General features: G+C 38.8%; 1 protein-coding gene across 1 annotated transcript; it reads left to right on the forward strand.

Moving 5' to 3' along the window:
• Positions 15,046–19,147, forward strand: LOC109243823 (2-hydroxyacyl-CoA lyase). Its single transcript, XM_019410824.1, has 2 exons — positions 15,046–16,749; positions 18,453–19,147. The coding sequence occupies exons 1-2, from the start codon at positions 15,340–15,342 to the stop codon at positions 18,765–18,767; spliced, it is 1,725 nt and encodes a 574-aa protein (XP_019266369.1). The 5' UTR covers positions 15,046–15,339; the 3' UTR covers positions 18,768–19,147.

Below are 27,098 nucleotides of genomic sequence, written 5' to 3' on the forward strand. Positions count from 1 at the left end.
TAACATAGTAACATTTAAGTTTATTAAATAAGTCAAAAATCTAGTCGTTGCAAACTTTAAAAACATAGTAATTTTCAAAAAACTAGACGTTTTTTTATTAAAAAAAATACACTTAAGGCCCACGAACCCGTCCCGTCCCGTCCCGTTCCGTCCCGTCCCATCCCGTCCCATCCCGTTTGTTAGCGGGACGGGATGGGACGACCGTTTCGTCCCGTTTGTCCCGTCCCGTTTCGTCCCGTCCCGCCACCGTCCCGCTTAAATGTCGTCCCGTCCCGTCCCGTCCCGTTAATTTCGTCCCGTCCCGTCCCGTCCCGTTGGACAGCCATAGGTGGGATGAAGTGAAAAAGGATATAGCAGAGTTTATTGCTCAGTGCCCTAATTGTCAGCAGGTTAAGATTAAACATCAGAAACTCGGTGGATTATTGCAGGCTATAGAGATTCCGACTTGGAAATGGGAAGTAATTAATATGGATTTCATCATAGGCTTACCTCGTACCCAGCGTAAGTTCGATTCTATATGGGTGATTGTTGATAGACTTACAAAATCAGCCCATTTTCTGCCGGCCATGACTACGTATTCAGTAGAGGATTATGCAAGGCTTTACATTAAGGAGATAGTACGACTTCATGGTGTCCCTATACCTATTATCTCAGATAGAGGTGCTCAGTTTACAGTTAATTATTGGAGGTCCTTCCAGATTGGGGACTCAAATAAGTCTTAGTACAACATATCTTTCCCAGATAGACGGTCAGGCTGAGCATACAATTCAGACACTTGAGGATATGTTACAGGCTTGTGTGATAGACTTTAGAGGTAGCTGGGATGATCATCTTCCGCTTATTGAGTTCACATATAATAATAGCTATCATTCCAGCATTCAGACGGCTCCGTACGGATGGAAGTGTAGGTCACCTATGGTTCGATGTTGAGGAAACTAAGTTAGTAGGACCAGAGTTGGTACAATAGGCAATTGAGAAGATTAGGCTTATGCAGGAAAGACTATTAGCAGCTCAGAGTCGTCAGAAGTCCTATGCAGATAATCGACGGCGAGACTTGGAGTTTCAGGTAGACGACTGGGTATTCCTAAAGTTATCACCGATGAAAGGCGTTGTGAGATTCGGTAAGAAAGGAAGGCTTAGCCCTCGGTACATTGGACCTTATAAGATCATACACAGAGTAGGCCAGGTAGCATATGAGTTAGACTTGCCTTCCAACTTGGAGTCTGCACATCGAGTCTTTCATGTGTCTATGCTCCGTAAGTGTATCGAAGATCCTTCTAGAGTCGTTCCAGTTGACGATGTTCAGATCACAGAGCAACTATCATATGAGGAAGCTCCCATTGCTATACTAGATAGACAAGTTCAGAGATTGAGAACCAAGGATGTAGCTTCGGTTAAAGTACTTTGGAGAAACAATAATGTGGAGGAGATGACTTGGGAAGCTGAAGAAGACATGAAGTCTAGGTATCCTCACTTGTTTCCGCTTCCAGAGGATGATCAGACTGAGACATCACAACCTTTAGGTGCCTGTATGGATTCTCGTTTTTAGTTACTATCATTGGTCGTGTGAGGCCATTATCATTATTGATGATTGTGGCCCTATGAGGCATTGTATTATTAGGTCTGTTACATGAAAGGTTGGTAGTAGTACCGTACAGAGAAGACTCTGCCAAATTTTTTATAGATCCCTGGGAGTTTAACATTCGAGGACTAAGGGAGGAGAGATGAGTGACCTAGGATATTAAAAAGTTAGAACTCTGATGGCTCTAATGCCCTAGGGAGGAAACCACAAATAGTACGTGATATTTTTGGGAAATTAGTATAGTGGAATAAAAAGTTAAGAATCCGGTTAATAAGTTTACAACCAAAAGGTGACAATGCCTAGAAGATTGATTAACATACTTGTAGGTGACGAATGGATTAGGAAGTAGTTTTAAGGAGGGAGGGTGTACTAACCCCGTGAGAGCCCGATAGCCGTTTCACTGGAGTATAGCCCGGGAAGGTATATACATTTAGAATTGTTGAGTATTTCATGCATATCTTGCAAATTTAAACATTCGAGGACGAATGTTTCTAGGGGGAAGGGGGGAATGTTACATCCCGCATTTTTGTACGTTAAAGTTTCGTCGTAATTTAATCAACGTAAGTACGGGAATGAGATTATTTTTGAGGTTATAAGTATTTATGCTATTTATAACAGGTGATAAGTAAGTGTCGTGAAGGTAAGAGGGTAAACAAATCGAAGAAAATGAGTTCCATTGAAGTTTGACAATTTGGGATAAAATACGGTCCACTCTATAATACCCCGTATTTATGGACTAGTGCCATACAATGTACCACATGACCATGATAGTAAGGTATATAAAGTATGTTAAAAGTGAATAGTATTTTAAGTAAATTAAGATAAAACCTAATTATATGGGTAATGGGTTAGTTATTGCTTTTTAGTGGGAGATTAAAAACTAATTAAAAATTTATGGATAAGCAATTAGTGGAAATACCATCCCCACGTGGCAGCAAGTGAGATTATTGATCAAACCTAATAGTGACTAGGTAATTTATGTAGCTAGGTGGCATATTTAGGGGAATCTTTGGCAAAGTAATCCACATAAAGTGGGGCCCACAACCCACTATGATAAAGATACCTCCCAACATCATTAAAGTGAGATGTATATATTTGCAAAGTAACGGAGGAGCAGACACAAAAAGAATACATACAAAACCATATAATGCTGTAACAGCGTGACTTGCATTTCTAAGGGAGCACGATATAATCTTTCTCAAGGACATCATACGAATTTCTCCCTACTTTGATCCCGTCGTTATGTTTTTTGTCGCGATTGACGTGTGTTGGAGGGATTGTCAAGAGAATAGGCTCAGGTATGTTAAGGTTATCCCTTCTTTCCTATTGGCATGATCCGTATGATATAACGAAACGAGCAAACGCATAACTTTCTTAAATGACTCTATTCTTAGAAGTACTAGGGATGCCTATGTTATTGATTCCCCATATGTCCTATTATTATATCGTCTGTTCATGGGTTTTAGAAAATACGTAAGTTGATAAAGTTTATTTCGTGATATTAAACGAAGGCATATTGATTGATTGTATGGCACCTCATCAGTTGGTATACGTTGATGATTTTGCCCACTGAGGCCGAGATGATATGATTGAATGCCCTTAGAGGCTTGATGACGTTACGTACGCATATACCTATGCATGATATTCCATTTGTACGCATGTGCATGACATTATAAATGTTTCATGATTCACACAACTATTCAGACGTACAGGTTGAGTCCTTTATTCCATGTTTCTTTCATGTCTTTTATATACTGTTTTTCATGCCTTACATACGCAGTACATTATTTGTGCTGATGCCCCTATTGTCTAGGGGCCTGCGTTTCATGCCTGCAGGTGCAGGTAGACAGTATAACGAGCCCTCTTTCTTAGGATCGTAGCTCAGCGAGAGTTGGTGTGCTCTATTTGATCCGAAGTTGCTATTGGATTTTAGTACGATATTTTTGTATGTAGATATGGGTACGACGGGGCCGAGTCCCATCCTTTATACAGTTGTACACTCTATTAGAGGTATGTATGCAGTCATGTATAGTTGGATAGTATGTGGCCTTGTCGGCTTCTAGTTTTGATATATGTTGTCTATAACAGCCTTGTCGGCTCGCCCTACCGTATTCCGCATGTATATGTATATATGTCTTTTAGGCATGTTTCCTCACGTATGTTATTCACATGATTCAACAGTTTATTGACAAATGTTATGCATGACCTACCTTGTTTCATGTTATGTCTTAGATAGGGGTGTTCGACAGGTAGGACTCGGGCACTCGTCATGGCCCATGATCATGTTGATAGTACGAGCTGGTGACGATGGCTTTGGTGGGACTTGGTGTTCACATCCTCTTGCGAAGTTGTTCCTCCCCTTGTTACTCAGCAACTCTTTGAGGTGTCCCTGCCGCAACATGTTTACAACTTCTTGCATGAGGGCGGTGCAATCTTCTGTTTTGTGTCCGCGCTCCTGGTGGAACTCGCACAGGGCGTCGGATTTTCTAGTGCTCGGATCAGACCTCATCTTTGGCGGCCACTTCACCTTCGCTCTGAGTTTCTCTAGGTCATAGAATATTTCTGTAGGTGAGACACAAAAATTGTGAGCAGATAATAATGGAGGCATATCTCTCTCATTCCAGTGAGTCCCCGTTCTCGGCCTGGATGGGCCTTCATCATAGCGAAGAGAAGGTGGGGCGGGGGCCCGGGTGTATGGTTGGTGTCGTTTCCTGTTGGGTCGTGAGACCGGGTGGTCTCTCCTGATGTTGTCTCTTCGTTCTTTCTTGGACTCAGCTTGTACCGAGATGAGCTGATGAGTTGGTCCGTTGAGGTCGTCCTCATCAGCTCGGGGACTCACTATAATGGGATCTCGTCCCAAGTGCTTGGAGGATATTTTATCAATCCGCTCAGCAGTTTTCTAGGTACTCTCGAACCAACTTTGCTCAACCCATTTTGAAAGGCCATGACTGCCTTCCCCTCGGACACGTTTGGTAGGGTCATCATTACCCTGTTGAATCAGGCGAGGAAGTTCCCCAGTCCCTCTCCTAAGGACTGCTTGATGGTAAATATGTTGTTTACTCTTGCCTCTGCTTTCCTGGCTCCGTCATGCGCTATTACGAACTTATCGGCCATTTCCTTCGAAGGTTTCTATGAAGCGGCCTGGTAGCTGTGAGTACCATGTTAATGCCCCCCCCCCCCCCCCCGTTAGAGTTTCGCCAAATTTCTTCAATAGAATAGACGACACTTGTTCCTTGGTGAGGTCATTGCCTTTCACGGAATGAGTCACGTGATCTTCGGGATCAGTCGTTCCATCGTATATCCTGAGATACGATGGCATTTTGAAGGTCTTTGGTATGGCATGTGGGGATGCTTCTTTGCTGTACGCCTGCTCTACGAACCTACCGACGTCCCTCTTTTGCAATTGTTTAGGGGCGCCCGATATCTTATCGACTCGTTCTTGGTGTTCTTTCATTTGATCTCTGAGTGTTTTATTATCCTTCTCCATTTCTTCCATCCTCTTTAGAACAACATCGAGGGCACTGTCACCTGCATTGTTAGTAACAATGTGAGTTATACCTGGCGTTGGAGGGTCTAGTTGGTCGTTATGTTCGTCTGCCCGTTGCACTGTATAGGTTTTTGCGGTCTCTGTAGCCGTGCATGGAGAGGGCTTGTTGAGCAGGCTTACTAACGTATCGGTCAGCCATGCTTCGAGGAGCTTTTTCACAGCCAGTGGTGTCCCTTCTTATGTGGACGTGGATGCCCCTTTTCCATTTGGTTTTGTTATGCTACAAGGGGGAGGCGACCTCTAGCGCCTAGGGGAGACAGTGGGCGTCACGTCCTCGCCTAATGTTTCACAGCTCTCGTTGATAGCGTTCATGAGGTTGCTAAGGAAATCACCCGTTACTTTTGTCCTCTCTCCTTGGTTACCTGCCATGTAGGTTTTTGTACGTTCAAAGAAAGAGAAAGATCTTGAGGTTTGTGAGATTAGTGACCCACGTTAGTTGTATATCTAAAGGAAACTAAAAGTAGATCTAAATGAAACTAAAAAATTAACTAAGAGATCCCCACAGACGACGTCAAACTGTTTGACCAAAAATGTAGTTCTTGGTTCAACCACTTAGATTAAAATAAAGAAGAGTTAATCTTAGTTAAAAATAATATCCTAAAGATAAAGATAACGGTGCTGTAACAAATAATCAGTATATTTGTTCGGATGACAACAAATATAAGCAATAATAACAGTATTCAATGACCCAAGAAGATGGAATATGGCATTAAATAGTAATAATTGGCAATAAATGACATTAAAGTAAATAAAACGTGTGAGTCATCCGAAAAAGGGTGGGATCAGTGGATATTCCTTCTTGCGATGATGAATGATTAATAAGCCTGTGAACACTCAGGTTGTTCTTGGATCCGGTGAAAATACTAGACAAAAATCTTAGTAAAAAAGGTTGTTTTTGTATGCTTGCAAAGACCCGATTCTCTCGATAAAGTCAATATTTCTTTACAAATGAATATCTCATGTCCCCTATCCTTGTATCTCTTTCTATCTGTAAGGAACACATTCCTAGAAACCCTAATAGTACATATGCAGAGAATATCCACTAGAATATTCTCTTTTATGTCTTATCTTAGAACTAGCCGTTATAACTCTGTTTAAGATGCTCGACCTCGACCTTGAACTACGGTTACTTCACAACCTTGATCTTTGCTGACTTTTCGGTCGCACTCTTTGTGGGGCCCTTTACTGATAGCACGTGGCGGTCGATGAAGGCCATAATGGTGCTGACATGGCCTGCCTATATCAAAGATATTTTTTGGCACATACACATACATTTTGTGGATGGGCACAAAGGGATCGAACACGCGACCTCGCGCAGATTACTTAAGTCTCTGGCCGCATGAGCTGCATAGGTTTGAGCAACAAGTGGTGTCACTTTTATCATTTCACTCGTTATTGTGTTTCTACATTTCAACTATATATACATAATTAATAAAATAATTAGACAAAGCGATGTCACGTGACACCGCTTGAAGTAACGTAGACCCGCCCTGTTGATACATAGTAAGTATTCATGTTGACGTGCTTTTGTATATTCAGTGGGGGCACATGAACCTCTAGGCTCTTATTTTGGACTGACTTCTAAGTCAAGTTTGTTCAATTAGTTGATATTTACACTAATAATCCAACATCACATCGAGGAAAAGCTGGCATAAAATGGGGTAGAAAACTTCACGAAAAAGATAAAGATCAAGTTTGTTCAGTTTGTTTCCTCAATGTGCATGAAACGAAAATGAGAAATTTTCCTCTTTTTTGTGTTTTACCGTTTTCAATTTCATTTTGAGACGTCAAAGGCCACTTGTTAGTTGTTAACATGTGTCGGGCACGTTTCGTCAAACGAATTAGCAATGTGTAAGGAAAGTAAATTAGAAAATATATTATAGTATCACAATCGGTGCGAGCCTTTTACTCCAAGTTTTTAGACAGGTCACCTAATGTAATGTCTAGGTGTGCATAAAGTGATTCGAGCCTCAGTGATTTTCAAACAACAAGAGTGATAATATGTCATAGTGAAAACTTGATAGAGGCGTGTGCAAATATTATCATTTTATTACAATTACAAAATGTTACAATCCAAAAACCATTAAAGGTGGTGATGGCGCCGGACATCGCTGTTAGGTAAGCCTACAATAAATAATAAATTTAGTTCTTATTTTAGTATTTTTGAAATCATAATTTCCTTAAGTTAAATAATAAATGGTGAACTTCACAGAATAATTAATAATGTTTCTAACAAATTTCAATATTGAATAATCTCATAATCATCCCAGAACCCGGTGTCACAAGTGCATGAGCATTTACTAGGAAGTAAAAATAAAATACAATAATTGTCCAGAATACAAATTTGGACAGAAAAGGAAATACAGGTACTCTGAAGGGGACTCTACTGGCTGCGGATCGTCTCATAAGATGCAACTCACCTAAGTCCCCGTATCAACCACGCCGCTGCGCCCACAAGGCCACTGAATATACGTGTGCCTGTACAACAAAATGTACAGCAATTGTAGTATGAGAACGAAAACAACGCGTATCCAGTAAGTCTCCGGTCTAATCTCGAAGAAGTAGTGACGAGAGGTCAACTTCGACACTTACTAGTGGTCCCACAGTAATGTACTAATAAACAATTAGTCGTGGATCTTATTAAAACAGATGTGAATTCAAGAAAAATCATGAAGCAAGTAACCAATCCTCTTGTTAATAGGGGATTTCCAAATTCATTTTTCTCATTTAAATTTACCTCAGGCCAGGGAGGCAATATCATTATTTATAATTAGCAAGGCAAGCAATACAAGCATGCGCAAATTATGCCGAGGTCGTACGGCCGGATCCAACATAATATTTAAACTTTGCACTACCAGAGGGTCGAATGGCCCGAACTATAGATGCATCTATTACCCCGCTCACGAATCATACATGCGATGCGGTTACACATAGATTTCTTAAGTTATTATAATATTCCTCAATTTTTTTCGAAATACGAGGTTCAATGGAAACTCTTAAAATCTTAATTCCCAAATTTAAATTCCTTCAACACAATTATTATGCAATCTGACTTTGTTTCTTCTCAAGGCAAACAATAACCATAAAACATATAGCAAGGACAACGAGGCATGATGTAAGCCTAAAACTACACGGACATAGGCATAGCTAGTAGCTACGTACGGAATCTCGTCACCTTGTGTGTACGTAGCCCCCTACAAATAGAAGGACATAATAGTTTAGTTCACCTATGGGGTTAATTCCCTCTTACAAGGTTAGAAAGGAGACTTACCTTGCTCCGAAGTTCCATAACCGGCTTCCGAGCCCTTCAAACAACTCGAATCGATGCGCAACGCTCCAAAACTAGCAAATAATTATGCAAACCCATTAATATATACTCAAATACTCATTATAATCCAATTTATAACAATTTCTAACCCCGATCGAAAAGTCCATAAAAATCACCTTCAAGCCCACGTGCCCGGATTTCGAAATTTTTCGAAGATAAACTTTACCCATAGCACCACGAACTCAAATATATAACTTATTCCAAATTGCATGTCCAATTTTATGGTAAAAATCCAAGAATATAAATTTCTAGGGTTTTTCACCAAAACCCCATTTTCTACCAATTTTCATGTCCTAATCCATGTATAATTCATGTATTTAACTCAAAATGAGTGGGAACAATTTACCTTGACATTGATACGAAGAATGAGCTCCAAACTCGCTCCAAGACCGACTCTCATGGAGAAAATGAAGTGAAAATGAGCCAAGCCCTCGTTTTTTAAAGAACACACCGCCCAACCCCGACCTTCGCACCTGCGGTCAACCAGCCGCTTCTACGGCTCCGCACCTGCGGAATTTCCCATCGCAGGTGCGGTCTCAACTAAACTCAACCACGTCCGCTTCTGCAGAGCCTTGACCGCTCCTGCGGGCGCTGCGTCGCACCTACGCGCAGCTAAGCCCAGTCCAATTTCGCTTCTGCGATTCTAAGCCACACCTGCGGTCGCGGGAAAATCTTCGCACCTGCGAACCCCCTGGTCCTCCTGGCCTAGCCCGCATCTACGACTTTCTTCTCGCTTCTGCGGGCTCGCACCTGCGGTGCCCACTCCGCAGGTGCAATTACACCAGCAGTCTGCTAGACAGACATTATCGAATAGTATCTTTTGACTAGAGATATGAACAAGAAGCTTCGAGAAAACTTGTGTTTTCTGAATTATATGAAGCCAGTAAGCAAACAACGAATCCATGGGTATTTGAACCCGAATATCCAGGAAAAAGCAGAATATTTGATGGAAGGACGGGGAATCCTTTTGAACAACCCGTTATAATAGGAAAGCCTTATATCTTGAAATTAATTCATCAAGTTGATGATAAAATCCATGGGCGTTCCAGTGGACATTATGCGCTTGTTACACAATAACCCCTCAGAGGAAGAGCCAAACTCAATCTTTAGCAGCTCTTCAACTTCAAACCTTGACCCGTTAACCGTTCGAAATCAAACCGAGGCCCTCGGGATCTCAACCAAACATACCAACAAGTCCTAAAAAAATACATTACGAACTTAGCTGAGCCTTCAAATCACATCAAGCAACGTCGAATTCGTGAATCACACCCCATTCCAAGCTTAATGAACTTTAGAATTTCAAACTTCTACATTCGACGTTGAAACCTATCAAATCACGTTCGATTGACCTTAAATTTTGGATACAAGTCACATTTGACATTACGGACCTATTCCAACTTTCGAAATCCGAATCCAACTCCGATATTAAAAGGTCCACTTCCGGGCAAACTTCTCAAAAACCTTCAAATTTCTAACTTTCGCCAAACAACTCCAAAATGACCTACGGACCTCCAAATCCACTTGCGGACGCGCTCCCAATACCAAAATCACAATACGGAGCTATTCTCAGACTCGGAATCCCAAACGGACATCGATAACGTTGAAATACACCACAATCCAACTTTATGAAATTCTTCCAAAATGCCAACTTTCACAATAGGCGCCGAAACGCTTCCGAGTCATCCAAAATCCGATCCGGGCATATGCCCAAGTCCGAAATCATCCTACGAACCTGTTGGAACTTTCAAATCCCGATTGCGAGGTCGTTACTCAAAGTTAGCCCTTAATCAGATTCTTCCAACTTTAAGCTTCCGAAATGAGAATTCTCTTTCCAATTCAACTCTGAACTCCCGAATTTCGATTCCGACTACGCGTACAAATCATAATACCTGAAGTGAAGCTGCTCATGGCCTCAAACTACCGAACGACGCGTTAGACCTCAAAACGATCAGTCGGGTCGTAACACAAAAATCCTTCAACGCCTCAAAACGACCAATAAGTTAAAGGATGACATAATGCCACATTGCTTAATACGCCTACTTTAATTTTCTTGGTCAGTCAAGCTCAGGGATAAGGCTGTATGGTGGGCCGGTCTGGGACCGTGACCGGACCGGGCCCGCGGTCTTAACGGGCTAAACGGTCCCGGCGGGCCGGTCCTGGTGGGCCGGTCCCTGATGGTGTAGAAAGCCCGTGGCGGGCTGGTCTCTTGCGTGAGGCCCACGAGACCGGGACCGCTAAGCCCGGGACCGGCAGGCGGTCCTGGGCCGGTTCAACCGGGACTAACGGTCCTAACGGGCTCCAACGGCTCTTTTCTAAAAAAAAAAAATTTTTTTTTTTTTAAAAAAGACCAACGGTCAGATTTTAAAATCTAGCCGTTGGCCTTTAATTTTCAACCGTTTGGAACTTTAAAAAATAGCCATTTGGCCCCCAAACTTTATATAATTACACTTTTTTCCAATTCTCAACTATAAATACCTCCTCATTCTTTCATTTTTACTCACCAATTCATCAATCTATCTCAATCTCTCTCAATCTCTCTCAATCTATATCTAATTTCTCTTCTATAATTGCTTATTTTATTATTGCAATTTCGTGAAAAATTGTGAAGTTGGTGAATTGAAGTATTCAAGTCTTCAACGATTTTCAATTTTCAAGAAGTTGTTCGGCAATTCGGTAAACTCGTTCCAACTCTTAAGTTTTAAGAATATATTTTTGTGTGTTTAGTTTGCATAATTGTAATTAATATGGCATTTTCTTTGAAAAAAATGTTTGGTGGTAAGGGAAAAGCTAAAATTGGTGAAAGTAGTCTCCAACCTACTACCCTTCCCCCGGCTCCCCGACCCAGACCTATTACTCGTCCTGCTGCTCCTATTATTCTTGATAGTGATAACCCTTGTTTTCAATTTTCCGATAGTGAATTTTGCCATAATGTTGCACAAGGTGAACAATTAAATGAAGAAGTTATGAATGCTCTTTATCCTAATCAAACTATCTTAGAAAATGATGAGGAAAATGAGGATGTAGATGAAACTCAACCGGATTTAGATGATTCACCTACTAGTCCTGTTAATAACCCAACTGATGCCCCGCCCGACCCACCTGTAGAAACCCCTACTTTTAATAGACAACCTTCTAAACGCCTAGAAACATCAATAGTTTGGAATTTTTTTACTCAAGTAAGAGAACAAAATAAGGCTAAGTGTAAAACTTGTGGGAAATTGCTGGCGCATAAATATACTGGAGACCGTAGCGGTACGGGTAGTTTGGCTAGGCACATACAAACACACCCTAGAGATAAAGTTAAATATTTACAAATGAAAGCGCAGCAAGAGGGGACAAGTGTAGATACTGCGGTTAACCCTAGTACAGGTTCAAATCTAGCTCAACCAGGAATTAACACTGTGACCGGTGGTATTTTATATTACGATCCTAATAAAGATCGTGAAGAATTAGCAAAGATGGTTACCGTTATGTGCTTACCATATACTTTTCCTTCTAACCCTAATTTTGTGCATTATATTGGAAAAGTTTTTAATCCTACTTATAAAGGTTGGCCTCGCGCAACAGTTAAGAGCGATATTTATAAATATAAACATGAATATGAACAATATTTGCGGTATTTATTTACTCATATTACTAATCGGATTTCTATTACTACTGATATTGGTAGAAGTAATAATGACTGTGATTATCTAACTGTTACAAGTCATTGGATAGACGAGGAGTGGATAATGCAAAAACGCATTATTGCGTATAGAATAATTAATTCACGTCACACAGGTAAGTTTATTGCTAACACTGTTGCAGATATTTGTAGATATTTTTGCATTAGAGATAAAATAATGGCAATTTCTATGGATGATGCTTCTAGTAACACTAGTGCTATAGGCATACTTACAACAACACTAAATCATGCATTTAGTAATTGTTTCCATGTGAGATGTATTTGTCACATTTACCATTTAATCATCGGTGATGGTATGAGAATTTTAAATTTAGAAATTGAAAAGGTTAGAATGGCTCTTAATTGGCTTTTTTATTCTTTTCCGCCACCACCAACGGAACCTCCTCCGAACCTTGAAAGATTTATGAGATTTGTTAGAGATACAATGTAGATTATGGTGTAACTTGTACTTTGGCATATCTTCTTTAGTTTTTTTTCCTTTTAATGGTGGTATTAGTACCTTGTTGTGCTCATTCCATTGGGGGGAAGAAGACTAAGAAAGATATGCCATTTTTGGTAATAAAAATTATAAGACACGCCCTTGAATATCTCTTCGCAATATTTTTTTGTCTTTAACTTGCAATTATTTATAAGCTATAATATATATACATAACATACAATATATACTACAAGAAAATATATAAGGGAATATATATACATAACATACAATATATACTACAACAAATTATATAAGGGAATATATATACATAACATACAATATATACTACAAGAAAATATATAAGGGAATATATATACATAACATACAATATATACTACAACAAATTATATAATGGAATATATATACATAACATACAATATATACTACAAGAAAATATATAAGGTATAATATATTATATATATACATAACATACAATATATACTACAACAAATTATATAATGGAATATATATACATAACATACAATATATACTACAAGAAAATATATAAGGGAATATATATACATAACATACAATTTATACTACAACAAATTATATAATGGAATATATATACATAACATACAATATATACTACAAGAAAATACATAAGGGAATATATATACATAACATACAATTTATACTACAACAAATTATATAATGGAATATATATACATAACATACAATATATACTACAAGAAAATATATAAGGGGAATATATATACATAACATACAATTTATACTACAACAAATTATATAATGGAATATATATACATAACATACAATATATACTACAAGAAAATACATAAGGGAATATATATACATAACATACAATATATAGTACACTATACTAGTATACTATATATATTATATTTACATGAAGAAGTAGTACTATATATACTACAAAACAAGATTTTTCAAAATGAGGGCCCCACCCCCAATGACCACCAACGGTCATATTAATTGCACAAATAGCCGTTTTTTTTTAATTTACAAAACTAACCTTCTCTAACACTATAAGTACCCCCCTCCCTCTTCTTCATTTCAATACTCAATACTCATTTCTCAATCTAAATTTCTCTCAATCTCTCAATCTCCAATTTTCAAGACTTCAAGTCTCAATCTCAATTTTCAAGTTAAATCATGCCTCGTTCGGAAAGAGTGCGCTTATTTGTTTCGCAATACTATGAAGTGCTTGAAGAAAATGAAGAAGGCCAAATATTAAAGTGCAAGAACTGTGGAAAAGTCTTAAATTTTCGTTCAGGGTGTACCACAGGCATTTTAAGGAGGCATATAAAGTATTGTGTTGAGGGTATTTATCCGCAAATTCGTCTTTAAGATTTTTCAACAATTTGTGTTATTTTAAAATTATTAGACGTATTTATGCTTCATGTTGTACTTTGTTATTAATTTATTATGCATGCCAATTTAGTTTTACTATTGATTTGTTATTTTACATTTTTGTCAAACACTTTAATAATTAGATTTCTATATTATATATACTACATATATTTATATAGCCATGCATAAGAGCAATTTATATATACACATACACATATGGTTTACAAGAAATTGCCTTAAATAAAAAAAATTAAAAAAAAAAGCCCGAAAATAAAAAAAGCCCGTTAGGCCCGCTAAGCCCACGAGCCCGGCCCATTTAGCCCAGGACCATATGGGCTTAGGCCCGTCACGGGCTGGTCCTACCCGTTGAGCCCACGAAGCCCGGACCGCGAAGCCCGGGACCGCTAAGCCCGGCCCGTTTAGCCCGGCCCGTTTAGCCCATTTAGGCCCGGCCCCGGCCCACAAGTATCCCTGAGTCAGGGATACTGAATCTGGATTTATGGAGGTCTTTGCTAAGTGCTCCGTTTATCCAAAAATTATTCGGCGCCATTAATTAAATTAGCAAAGCAAATATGTTTTTTCTTTGATAGATCTTTTCAAATAAATTTAACTTTTTTTTTGATTATAAAACAGGTAAGTGAAGATTCATGCATTCAATCCAACTTATTTGGAGCGTTTGATAATAAATTTCCAAATTTGTTTTGAAAAATCTGATTTGGGTGAAATTTGGTTTGAAGATGAAAATATGTTTGGCATCCGTTTTCAAAACATATTTTCCAAATTTATTTTGGAAAAATATGTATATATATTATTAGTGTTTGTAGATATTTTGGCCTAAAACCAACTATTGAGCTGGTTTTGGGATTTGGGATTTTGCCAAAATGTTGGCAAAATTTATGGCCAAACATGTGATTGCCAAATAAAATTCAAATTTATTTTAGCAAAATCTATGGCCAAACGGGTCTTTAGAAATAAATCGATATTGTTGCTTTAATTATAAGAATTATTATAGTTAGTATATTTATATAGTTTTTAAATATATAAATGTTAACTTTAGAAATCTATGAAATCAATATCTGACATATGAAATTAAATTCTTGTTTGGCAATCGTTGGGTCAAAGAATAAAAAGAAGGAATCAGTATGCAAAAGCAAAACCAATTTCGCCATTCCAAACACTGCCTCGGACAACCTCAGCCGCCACTCCAATATCTGGTGTAGGCATATCTAAATCTAATATTCTTAGGTAACAGAAATCTATATATAAGCAAACACGTGTTCCCATTTCTAAATATACCAATTGATACTCTCGACTTTCCCAAAGAATCAAATCATCAGTAAAAAAAGCCACACTGTAGAGTCCTCCGTTTAGTAAAAGTCCTCCAATGTCTAATTCCGATCACCAAAACCCATCTGCTATCGATGGCAACACCTTCGTTGCCATGTGCCTTGCACGAGCCGGTGTAGACCGGATGTTCGGCGTCGTCGGAATACCCGTTACTTCCCTTGCGAACCGGGCGGTCGCTCTCGGTACCCGGTTCATTGCTTTCCACAACGAGCAATCCGCCGGTTACGCTGCTTCAGCTTACGGCTACCTTACGGGTAAACCTGGTATTCTCCTCACAGTCTCCGGTCCAGGTTGCGTTCATGGCCTAGCCGGACTTTCCAATGCAACCGTTAATACATGGCCCATGGTCCTGATTTCCGGGTCATGTGATCAGAAGGATTTGGGCCGGGGCGATTTTCAAGAATTAGATCAAATTGAAGCTGTTAAACCCTTCTCTAAATACTCAGCTAAAGCTACTGATATAACGAAAATCCCTAGCTGTGTTTTCAGTGTTTTGGATTGGGCCGTGTCGGGTCGACCCGGTGGTTGTTATTTGGATCTTCCTACTGATGTACTTCATCAAACTATTAGTGAATCTGAAGCCCAGAAATTAATCAATGATGCTGAGAATTGTAGGATTAAGGAGGTTAATCTTAAACCCATTGTTAAACATTCCGAAATTGGAAAGGCGGCTGCTTTATTAAGGAAAGCAGAGAGGCCTTTGATTGTGTTCGGAAAAGGGGCTGCAATTTCTAGAGCTGAAAATGCTTTGAAGAAGTTAGTTGAAAGTACTGGAATACCCTTTTTGCCAACACCAATGGGAAAAGGTTTATTGCCTGATAATCATGAGCTAGCTGCTACTGCTGCTAGATCACTGGCAATTGGTAAATGTGATGTGGCGTTGATAGTTGGCGCGAGGCTTAATTGGCTTTTGCATTTTGGAGAGCCACCAAAGTGGTCTAAGGATGTGAAGTTTATTTTGGTTGATGTAGCTGAGGAGGAGATAGAGCTTAGGAAACCATGTTTAGGGTTGGTTGGTGATGCTACTAAGGTTGTTGAGATGTTACATAAGGAGATTAAGGATGACCCATTTTGTTTGGGGAAGTCTCATCCTTGGGTTGAGGCATTGGCAAAGAAGAGTAAGGAGAATGTTTCGAAAATGGAGGCACAGCTGGCAAAGGATGTTGTGCCATTTAATTTTATGACACCAATGAGAATTATTAGAGATGCAATATTGCAAGTGGGCAGTCCTGCTCCTGTTGTTGTCTCTGAAGGCGCAAATACTATGGATGTGGGGCGATCAGTATTAGTTCAAACGGATCCAAGGACCCGGTTGGATGCGGGGACGTGGGGGACAATGGGAGTTGGTCTAGGGTACTGCATTGCAGCTGCTGTTGCTTGTCCTGAAAGGCTTGTAGTAGCTGTTGAAGGGGACTCTGGATTTGGCTTCAGTGCCATGGAAGTTGAGGTTCGTTGTCTTTCTTTCTTATATCTTTTGCTCTTGATCCTCTATTAATAGTAATTTAATAGCATCTCGCTGTCTTTAATTGTTACCCCAGAATGCCTTTCTTTTCATGGTGATCAGACAAGTTCTTTATTACTTTTGCTGCTTGTTACTAGAATATAAATCTCGTTTGGTAAATTTACCATTCTTTGTTGAGTAATAATTAATCCCCACGAAATAGATTTTCCTCATTTATATGGAGTTGAACTTGTTCGTACCTAATCTTAGGCTCTGATGAAGCTCGAAATGCTAACTTTTCCTGCTAATTAGAGAACTAGCTGTAGGCAGTTAATGTCCATGTCGGTTGTTAAGGATTGAGGATTCTTCTGTAGTTTCATTATACGCTTGTTTACTGTTTCAGGGGTTAGTCAGATTTGATAGTCAACAGCAGTTGCTATCTTTCTAAGTAGCACGTTGGGTTTCAGGATTAATATCAATAAATGGATTAGCTTAGACTTCTTGACGTTGGATTAGATTTTGTATGGCGTCTTAATGCCATTCCATATTAGAGACATACTATTATCTCGTTTGGCAATTCTGCACCACTAAATTTTAATATTTACTGGACCATATCTGGCAGACGTGCGTGTTTGGCTGTTATAGGTTCCCTTCTGCAACTTTGTTAATGTAAAACCCGACTCATGTTTTAGTCTTCTAATGCAGAAGTGGATTTGAATTGGTTCAGAGCTTGTTAAGGTCAAGTCCCTAAGCCATTAGTCTGAGTTACATCCTAGTTCGCCCAATGAAGCAATCTTCTAGGGTACAAGGATCTTATCGTTTTTCTAGTTGAAAAGATAGTTAAACGGGAAGTTAAGGGGATTAGGAATGAAGCCTTGATCTGCTGTGCCTCGGCATAGCACGGTGATGCCATAAGTTAGTACAATTACTTAAACCTTGTTGTGCAACTACATCAGAGAATTCAACTTGATGTGATAAGTTAGGATTTGGGATTTTTGTAACCGCTCTAATTTTGAAATCAATACTTAGTATAATTGATGAGCACACAAATTATAGTTTGAGTTAGCAAAATTATCAGTTTAATGTTCTGTCTGTAGAAATATGGACCAAACTTTACAAGTACATAATTATTTTAAGAACATCTTACTTTCCATATATTAGAAAGATATTCGATGGGACATTGAATCAACCAACAGTTCGTTAACTAGCGGTTGCGACTGGAACCTAGGCCCTTCCCTTGGTGTGCGGTTCTTAATGTTGTGCCCATAACCTGTCATATCAGTACTTGCCCTCATCTTGTGCTACCCCTTAGACCAGTTCTGGGGTGATTCATGATTTTTCTTATCTATTTATTATTAACCCTGCAATGTTACGCTTTCAGCTTTTCCCCCTTGTTGCTTGTGGCAGTAACCTCTTACATTTGTAGGACTTATAAGTTTCTTATGGATACATGATCTCTCTTTTGCTTTCTGTTTAAACTTAATAGCACTGATTACACTCTTCGCAACGCAATGTTATACTGCAAAGTATACCTAACATCCTCAGCTTGTTCTCAGTCATTTGCTAGGGCACTTGTTCCTTCTAATTCTATGTTAAACTTATTAGTTAGAGTTAAATGTGACACTGTTGGCTCCCATATCAATTTCTTGGTTTACTTTCTTTTGAATTTTTGTTTACTCTTCTAATTCAGTGTAACTTATGTACTGCAGACCCTAGTTCGCTATCAGCTCCCCGTTGTGGTTATAGTCTTTAACAATGGCGGAGTTTATGGTGGTGATAGGAGGAACCCTGAAGAAATCACTGGGCCTTACAAAGAAGATCCAGCACCCACCTCTTTTGTTCCTGGTGCATCGTATCATCTTCTAATTGAAGCCTTCGGAGGAAAAGGATACCTAGTTGGCACACCTGATGAACTTAGATCTGCACTTTCTGAATCATTTTCGGCTAGGAAGCCTGCTGTTATCAACGTAACAATTGATCCTTATGCTGGTTCAGAGAGTGGCAGGCTTCAGCACAAAAACTGAAGTTCGGGGTCTGTGATTATTTGCGTCTAAGATATGCTTGCTGAAGTTCAGTTTTTGTCTGCCACTGGTACAAACAGGGGGAAAAAAGGGAAAAAGAAGAGAGACTGCTCTTGCGACTTGGAGAAAAGGAATAACGATGGAAATAGGATAAGTGACTCTCTCATCTCAACGATGCCATCTTCTTAATGATTGTATGAAGGTTATTTTTTAAATATTTTGTTAGTGTTGTCACAGATAGAGGATGGTCTTCAGATAACAGTTGACTATGATGAATGAATTTTCATATACTATGGCGTTAAGGAGGGGAAAACTCTTATGTAATAAGTAAATTGAGTTGATCAGTATAATGGATTTGCAATAAATATTCGCCCTTGTACCTACCTACGAAGGTTACTTTTAAGATGATTCCTATGGTTTTTCTGAAGTCGCACCAGGGGCGGACCCACCTTACAGAAAGGGTGTTCAATTGAACCCGTTTCATCAAAAATAATCTGTTATTTTTACCTATAAATAAATGTCATCAGAAAAACACAAAAAACGTAGTATATAAAAAAGAACCTGAACCCACTTGACATAAACAGAAGTTGCAGAGCAACGGCCAAGTAGGTTCAAAATGTAGCAAGGGTCACAAGTTCTCAAACCCAAGCAGAAAATTTTTCTTTTTCATTTTAGCAAATGGCCCTTATGCTAAACGTCTATCCTGGACACACAATTGAATTCATGTTTCAGTTCATCAAATTTGTTATACTCACCATTCGGCGGTTACTCAGTTGGTTTGGAGGGTGGTAATCCATACGGATGGCCTGTGATCGAATCCCCCCTCAATGCCTTCTGGGTAGAGCCTGTCGCACAGGGTTTGCCTAGTGCGGTTTACATTCCCTGTTCGGTTTGCATGCTATTACACAGGGGGAGGTTTACCCAGTGCACACAAAATGCTAACCACAGAGTGCTCCCCCGAAGGGCAGAGGTTGTGACAGAGGTCGTAGGGGGTTCCCCTCTTACCAAAAAAATTTGTTATACTCGTATATATTGTTAACTTTGTCGTTTTCTATTGTCTTTTGTTTTCCTGTTCTCTTTTATGATTTCTTTTCTTTGTTTAAATCCAATAAAAACTATTCTTATTTAACTCTATTTTACTCCAAAAAAAAAAAAAAAAAAAATTTACTAAGTGAATTTTGATTCTCTTTCATAAGTTTTGATAAACCATGAGAGTGCTTTAACAAAATTACTTATAATCTTTTAATTTAATTTTGTTTAGTTTATGTTGAAATTGTTAATTTGTGTTAAACTGAAATTTTAGCTTGATGTATAATTCTTTTTCTTTAGTTGTTTGTATTAATTAGTTTAGTTATAATTCTCTTTTTTAGTATTTTTGTTTGTAACAACTTTGTTGATCAGATTCTTTCTTAGAGTTACCGTAAGATTTTTAAGTTACTAAAATGGCCAAGTTTGTTGAAGTAAAGTTTGTTAATTTATATAGATGAGTTTTTAAAAAATAAAAGTAAATAGACTTTTTATGTTACTGTTTTTTAATTTTCCCCAACCTTTTTTTAAAAAATAAATAAAATCATTTTGAGGTTGTGTGATGAACAAAAAAGAGTCGTGAACAAATTCTGATTACCGGTGTGCTTATACTACCGTGATTTTTTATTGAACCCGCTTGTATAAAATCACGGATCCTGTTGGGAAGCGTGTCAAGCTAATAGAAGGAAAAAATAATTAAAAGAGAAAAAGCAATAAATTGCACAAGACAAGATAAGACAAAATTTACGTGGTTCGATAATTTTTACCTACTCCACAGCCACATGAAGAATAACTCTTTATTAATTAAAGAGAAAGAAGAAGTTGTGAGGATTGATTACAACTGAATAAGAGGATGCTACTCTACTGGAAAAAAAAGTTCTATAAATACGCGGCCCGATGGCACCACAAACTGTGCGCCGAATTTTTTGTGATAGTCCAAGATTTGTGACACTTCTTTCTTTATGTCTCTTTCTTTCTTATCTTTGCTTCTTTTTCTTTGACTTTTTATTTACCCACATGGTTTGTCCCATCAATCTCCCCCTCAAATTCATATACATTAACAAGGAAAAATAAAATAAAAAGATTTGTTATTCTCTTATGGTGTCTTCACATTATCAATCTTGAAGGCTAACTGAGGCAGTGCACAACCTCAGTTTGTCAACACCGATAATTTTAGTTAACATATCTGATGGATTCTTCGACCCTGGTATCTTCTGTAGAGAAAGAGTTCCTTCACTTATCAACTCTCGGATATGATGATACCTCAGCTGGGTATCCTTCGTCTTGCATGAAACACTGGATTCTTGGCAAGATGAATTGCACTCTGGCTATCGCTGCAAAGCTCACAATTGCCCTGCTCTTTACCTAGTTCTTTAAGAAAATTCTTGAGCCAATTCATCTCTTTTCCAGCTTCTGAGATTTCCATGTACTCTGCTTCAGTGGTAGATAGAGAAACACTTTTCTGAAGTCTAGACATCCAGCTAACAGCAGTACCACTCAAGGTGAATACGCTGCCTATGGTACTTTTTTTAACTATCCAGATTGCCGCCTAAATTTGCATCAGCAAAACCTTGTAAGATAACATTGCTCTTTTTAAAACAAAGTGTCGTACCTGAGGTGCCTTTGAGACATCGCAATATCTATTTTACACCTTCCCAATGCTCCTTTCTGGACCTGACATGTATCCACTGACAAATCCAACTGGATGGGATATGTCAGGTCTAGTACAAACCATAACATACATCAAACCTCCAACTGCTGAAGCATATGGAACTTTGGACATGTACTTCCTTTTTTCATCTGCCTTTGGTGATTAGTCCTTTGATAGAGTAAGATGGCTTCCAAGTGGAGTGCTCCTGGTCTTTTCATCATGAAGACTAAACTTGCTTAGTACCTTTTGTGTGTACTTTTCTTGAGATAACTTTAGAGTTCCTTCAGACTTATTTATGCTAATCCTCATCCCAAGCATTTGCTTAGCTGGTCCTAAGTCTTTCATTTCGAACTCTTAGCCCCAATTGTTGCTTAACCTTGTTAATCTCATTTATGCTAGATCCTGTCATTAGCATACCAACAACGTACAATAATAAAATGATATATGATCATCAAGATTTTTGATATAACATCAATGGTCCATCTCACATCGTGTGAAACCATTTTTATGCATGAATCCATCAAATTTCTTGTACCATTATCGGGGAGCTTGTTTCTAACCGTACAAAGTCTTCTTCAACTTACACACAAGGTTTTCTTTACCAGAAACTTGAAAACCTTCAGGTTGCTTCATGCATGTCTCTTCTTCAAGGTTACTATGCAAGAAAGTAGTTTTAACATCTAGCTGCTCCAAATACAACGCTCTGGCTTCGTCATCAGATATTATATTAATAGAACTCAACTGAGTTAATATTTCATTAAACTCATTGATATGTTCCATAACAGATCCACCTTCTGTCATCTTCAAGTTGAACAATCGACACATCAAATAGACTTTATTTGAAGCAGATGGCTTCTCGTATATATTTGATAACGCCTTCATCAGGCCTGCAGTGGTCTTCTCGTTAATGATGTTAAACGCTATATTTTGTGTTAGCGTCAAACGAATCACACCAAGAGCTTGGCGATCTAATAGATCCCAATCCGCTTTTGCCATATTCTCTGGTTTTATCCCGATAAGAAGTAAGTGTTATTTTTTTGGTTCAAATAATCTTCTATTTGTATTTTGCAGAATCCAAAATCTTTGCCATTGAACTTGTCAATCTTTACCTTCCTTTCTTCCAATGCCATTTTTCACAACAAAAACAAAATATAGGAATAGTGCCTGTGAATAGTAACCGCAAATGTACTCTATATAAGAAAAAAAATCTCAATCGTATAAGGTAGACAACAATCACTATTTGTGAGCAGCACTATCACTATTAATGAATAGTACTTCACTATTGTGAATAATGTTAGTATTGATGACCAATAGTGTCGCACTTTCTTGTGAATAGTACCTGCACCAATACTATACTTTCTACCAGAATTACATTGCCTACGCTCGATAACAGTTGTTGGGAAGTGTGTCAGGCTAATAGAAGGGGAAAATAATTAATAGAGAAAAGCAACAAATTGCACAAGACAAGACAAAGACGAGATTTACGTGGTTCGACAATTTTTGCCTACTCCACAGCCACACAAAGAATAGCTCTTTATTTATTGAAGAGAAAGAATAAGTTGAAGGATAGATTACAACTGAAGAAAAAGTTTCAGCGAATGCGAATACTCGGCAGGATGGCACCACAAACTGCGCGCCAAATTCTTTCTTTCATATTGTGGCAGCCCAAGTTTTCTAACCCTTTCTTTCTTTATGTCTCTTTCTTTCTTATCTTTGCTTCTTTTTCTTTGACTTTTCATTTACCCACATGGGTTTGTTCCATCAGGTGCACCATTGAGTCTCACATTTATCATCCCTCAGTTTTGGAGTTTCCTTAAGCTAAATTAGAGTTAGTATCTCCGGCGTTTTCTTGTGTTATTTTATAAGAAACGGTAACAAATATATGACTCTTGTTTTAAAGCAGAATTATGATTGCACAGTACAAATACAGTTTGGATAGAATCACACTGGTTTGTGCAACTCCTAAATTACAGTCTGCTTAAGGCATAGTCCCGTTGCCTAGTCCTGCTTTGCTTTATGTTTTGTCATTTCGTACAAGTGAATTTAGCAGCAACATTTCTAAATAAAGATTAAGGTATATAGCTATATAGTTTAAAATATTGTAAATGAGTCGAGAAATTTTATATTGGGTGAGATTCACCCAACAATAGTTGTATGAGGTTACCCTTTATATTTGACAAGTGTGGTTGTTGGTCCATTTACTGACATTGGATTAATTTAAAAAAACAAAGAAGAAAAAGTGATTTTGTTATTGATGTGGATCCCACCTCCACCCGTAAATTCAATAAATAATTAGTTAAATAGTACATGAGAAATGGAGGGAAAGAAAACATGAAAGCCATTTTCCTCCTTATTTACCTTATTTACTCATCACCAAACAATAGTTGTATGAGGCCACCCTCTATATTTGACAAGTATGGTTGTGGGCCCATTTACGAAATTGGATTAATTTTAATAAACAAAGAAGAAAAAATGATATTGTAATTGATATGGATTCCACCCCCACTAATATATTCAATAAATAAATAGTTAAATAGTACAAGAGAACGGAAAGAAAAACGTGAAACTCATTTTTCTTCCTTAATTACCTTATTTGCTCATCACCGAGAAATTTTATTTTGGGTGAGACTCACCCAACAATAGTTGTATGAGGTCACCCTCTATATTTGACAACTGTGGTGGGCCCATTTACTGATATTGGATTAATTTAAATAAACAAAGAAGAAAATATTATTGATATGGATCCCATTTGTAGGCATATAAATGTTACATAAATTAAATCTATGAAATAATTTGGACTATATTTTAAATTCAAGATATATTGGTCCAAATAAATATTATGGGCTAATATAATTGAATTAATTATATAAGTCCAATATATATGGATTAAATAAATAAGTCATAATCCATTGGGTTAGCCCATTAAATTGGGCTAAAGTAATGAGCCCACTTCATTAAGCCCAAGATGACATCTTCCTAGAGGCCCAGTTTGGCACCACGTGTTAAATGACGTGGCGCGTCAAGTCAAGCGGAAGAGCCAATAGGACCATGCCACATGTCAAAATGACAAGGCATGCCCAGTCACACCGAAAAGCCAATGAAATCGCGCCACGTGTGCAAGTGACATGTTCTGGCCAAATGCGGCCATGTCACACTTCAATTTGATTGGTCGGAAAGAGTTTGTTCTTATCATGACTCCTCCCTTCCACAACTATAACTAGGGGTCTTCATAACTCAAAAAAAAGACACCAGAAGATATAACAAGAAGCAAGAAAGAGCTCGTGGATCAAACGCTGCAAATTCCTCCACAGGTTTCAAGCTTCAAGTTCAAGTTCAAGAAATCAAGTTCAAGTTCAAGAACGAAGAACAAATCAAGGTCAAGTTCAAGCAATCAAGCTCAAGCTCAAGAACAAGATCATCGTTCGTGGAAGCAAATATAGATTCAAGATCAAGCTCAAAGGCCCTTGAATTTATTTACTATTGGAAAGAAGAATCAGAGGATTCATAGAGATTGTAACACTCAAATATTCGAAATAAAATACTACGATTGTTGCAATATTTTCGGTCTTGATTTTATTTTCTCGACACAAATTTATTGTCTACAAATTCTGGCACACCCAGTGGGACAATCTCTACCTCTCATCTCAACTTTTCATTCACCAAATACCAAGAACATTGAAATGGCTTCAAAGAAAATCAACTCCGTTTCAACTTCCACCAAAGCTACTAACTCCAGGTTCTATGCTGATGTGGAAAGCATCCTCGATGTCACCTTTGGAAGCTTCAGACGAGTTATGAGGAGCAAATCAAGTTTTTTAGGACAACAAGCACTCCAAATGCCGTCCGCATCAACCCCTGTTTTCGGATCTTCATCCTCAAAAGGAGCAAGATCTGCCACAAACGCATCTGAAGGAGGAAGCGATGTTGCTGAAAAGATCAAGAAAACTCTTGCTCTGCTTGACCTCTCCGGCTCCAAGCACTCTGCTGTGAAGGAAGATGATGATGCTTCAAGTGATGGATCCTCCCCACTTACACCACATAGCGTGAGCCAATCAAGGATCAATCTGTGTGAAAATCCATGCTACTCTCCCTCATCCACGACAATCATGCAAGCCATGGTGACAAACACTTCATCCATGGAGGAGCAGTTGGCAAACTTGACGGAAGCAATCGTTGGCTTGACCAAATGCATGCAAAATCAAGAGGCTAGAATTGACAAGCTAACAGACAGAGTGGGAATCTTGATGGAGGAAGAATCTACCCATGCAACCGGCAAGCTCCCAGAAGTTCTAGAGAGTGACTCTCCCCCAAGACAAGCAGCATCCACTAAGGCTATCCCTGTCTCATCTGAAGGGATGATTCCAATCGATCAACTGAAGGAGTTCATCGAAGGAACCATTAAGAACAAATATGAAGTTGCTGCCAAATCCTCCCTTACATATGCAAAGCCGTACACTGCAAGGGTCGATATGTTGAAAATGCCTGCTGGCTATCAACCTCCGAAGTTTCAACAGTTTGATGGTAAAGGTAACCCGAAGCAACATGTTGCGCACTTCGTGGAGACATGCAACAATGCTGGAACTTATGGAGATTACCTCATCAAGCAGTTTGTCCGCTCGCTAAAAGGAAATGCTTTTGACTGGTACACGGACCTCAAGGCTGGATCTATCGACAGCTGGGATCAACTAGAGCAAGAATTCCTCAATCGCTTTTATAGCACAAGACGCACGGTGAGTATGGTAGAGCTTACAAATACTCGTCAACGAAAGGGGAAACCGGTTATCGACTTTATCAATCGTTGGAGGAATGCAAGCCTCAACTGCAAAGACAGGCTTAGTGAAGCTTCAGGCATAGAGATGTGCATCCAAGGCATGCATTGGGGATTGCGCTACATCTTGCAAGGTATCAAGCCTAGCACATTTGAAGAACTTGCAACTCGTGCCCATGACATGGAATTGAGCATGGCCTCCGCTGGAAATGAAAGGCTGCCCATCTATGAACCTCGCAAAGCGAATGACAAGCAAGAAGTCAGGAAGTGGGGCAAGTTCGTACCCAAGTCTGAAAGCAAAGAAGCTATGAATGTCAATACGTCACCTATGAAGTTCACGACGAAGGTGAGTAAGAAGCAGAGTATGAAATCCACTTCTTTTCAAGACAAGCCAAGTGGAAAGTTGACTCTAAAAGAGATGCAGGAGAAAGAGTACCCATTCCTAGATTCCGATGTGCCAGCTATCTTTTGAAGAACTCCTTGAGTTAAATCTCATTGAGCTTCCAGAGATGAAGCGGCCAAATGAAGCTGGGAAAACAAATGACCCAAACTACTACAAATATCACCGACTTGTAAGCCACCCTCTGGAGAAGTGCTTTGTCTTCAAGGATAAAGTCATGGACTTGGCTCGCGAAAAGAAGATCGTGCTTGAAGATGAGAAAGCAAGCGCAAACCAAGTCTCTATCACCTTCGACTCATTTAGTCCGGATGAATTATGCGGTGTTAAAGAAAGTAAAAATGAAGAATTATTGGAGAAAGACAAAGATGAAGTCAACCAACCTGATGATGATGAAGGTTGGACGTTGGTGACTCGTCGTAGGCGCCACAAAAGGAGCCCACGAAAAGAATCAGTGGAACAACCAACAAGGAAGATGATGGTAAAAAGACC

The sequence above is a fragment of the Nicotiana attenuata genome, chromosome 2 (assembly GCF_001879085.1).
Source record: "Nicotiana attenuata strain UT chromosome 2, NIATTr2, whole genome shotgun sequence".
Taxonomy (NCBI): domain Eukaryota; kingdom Viridiplantae; phylum Streptophyta; class Magnoliopsida; order Solanales; family Solanaceae; genus Nicotiana; species Nicotiana attenuata.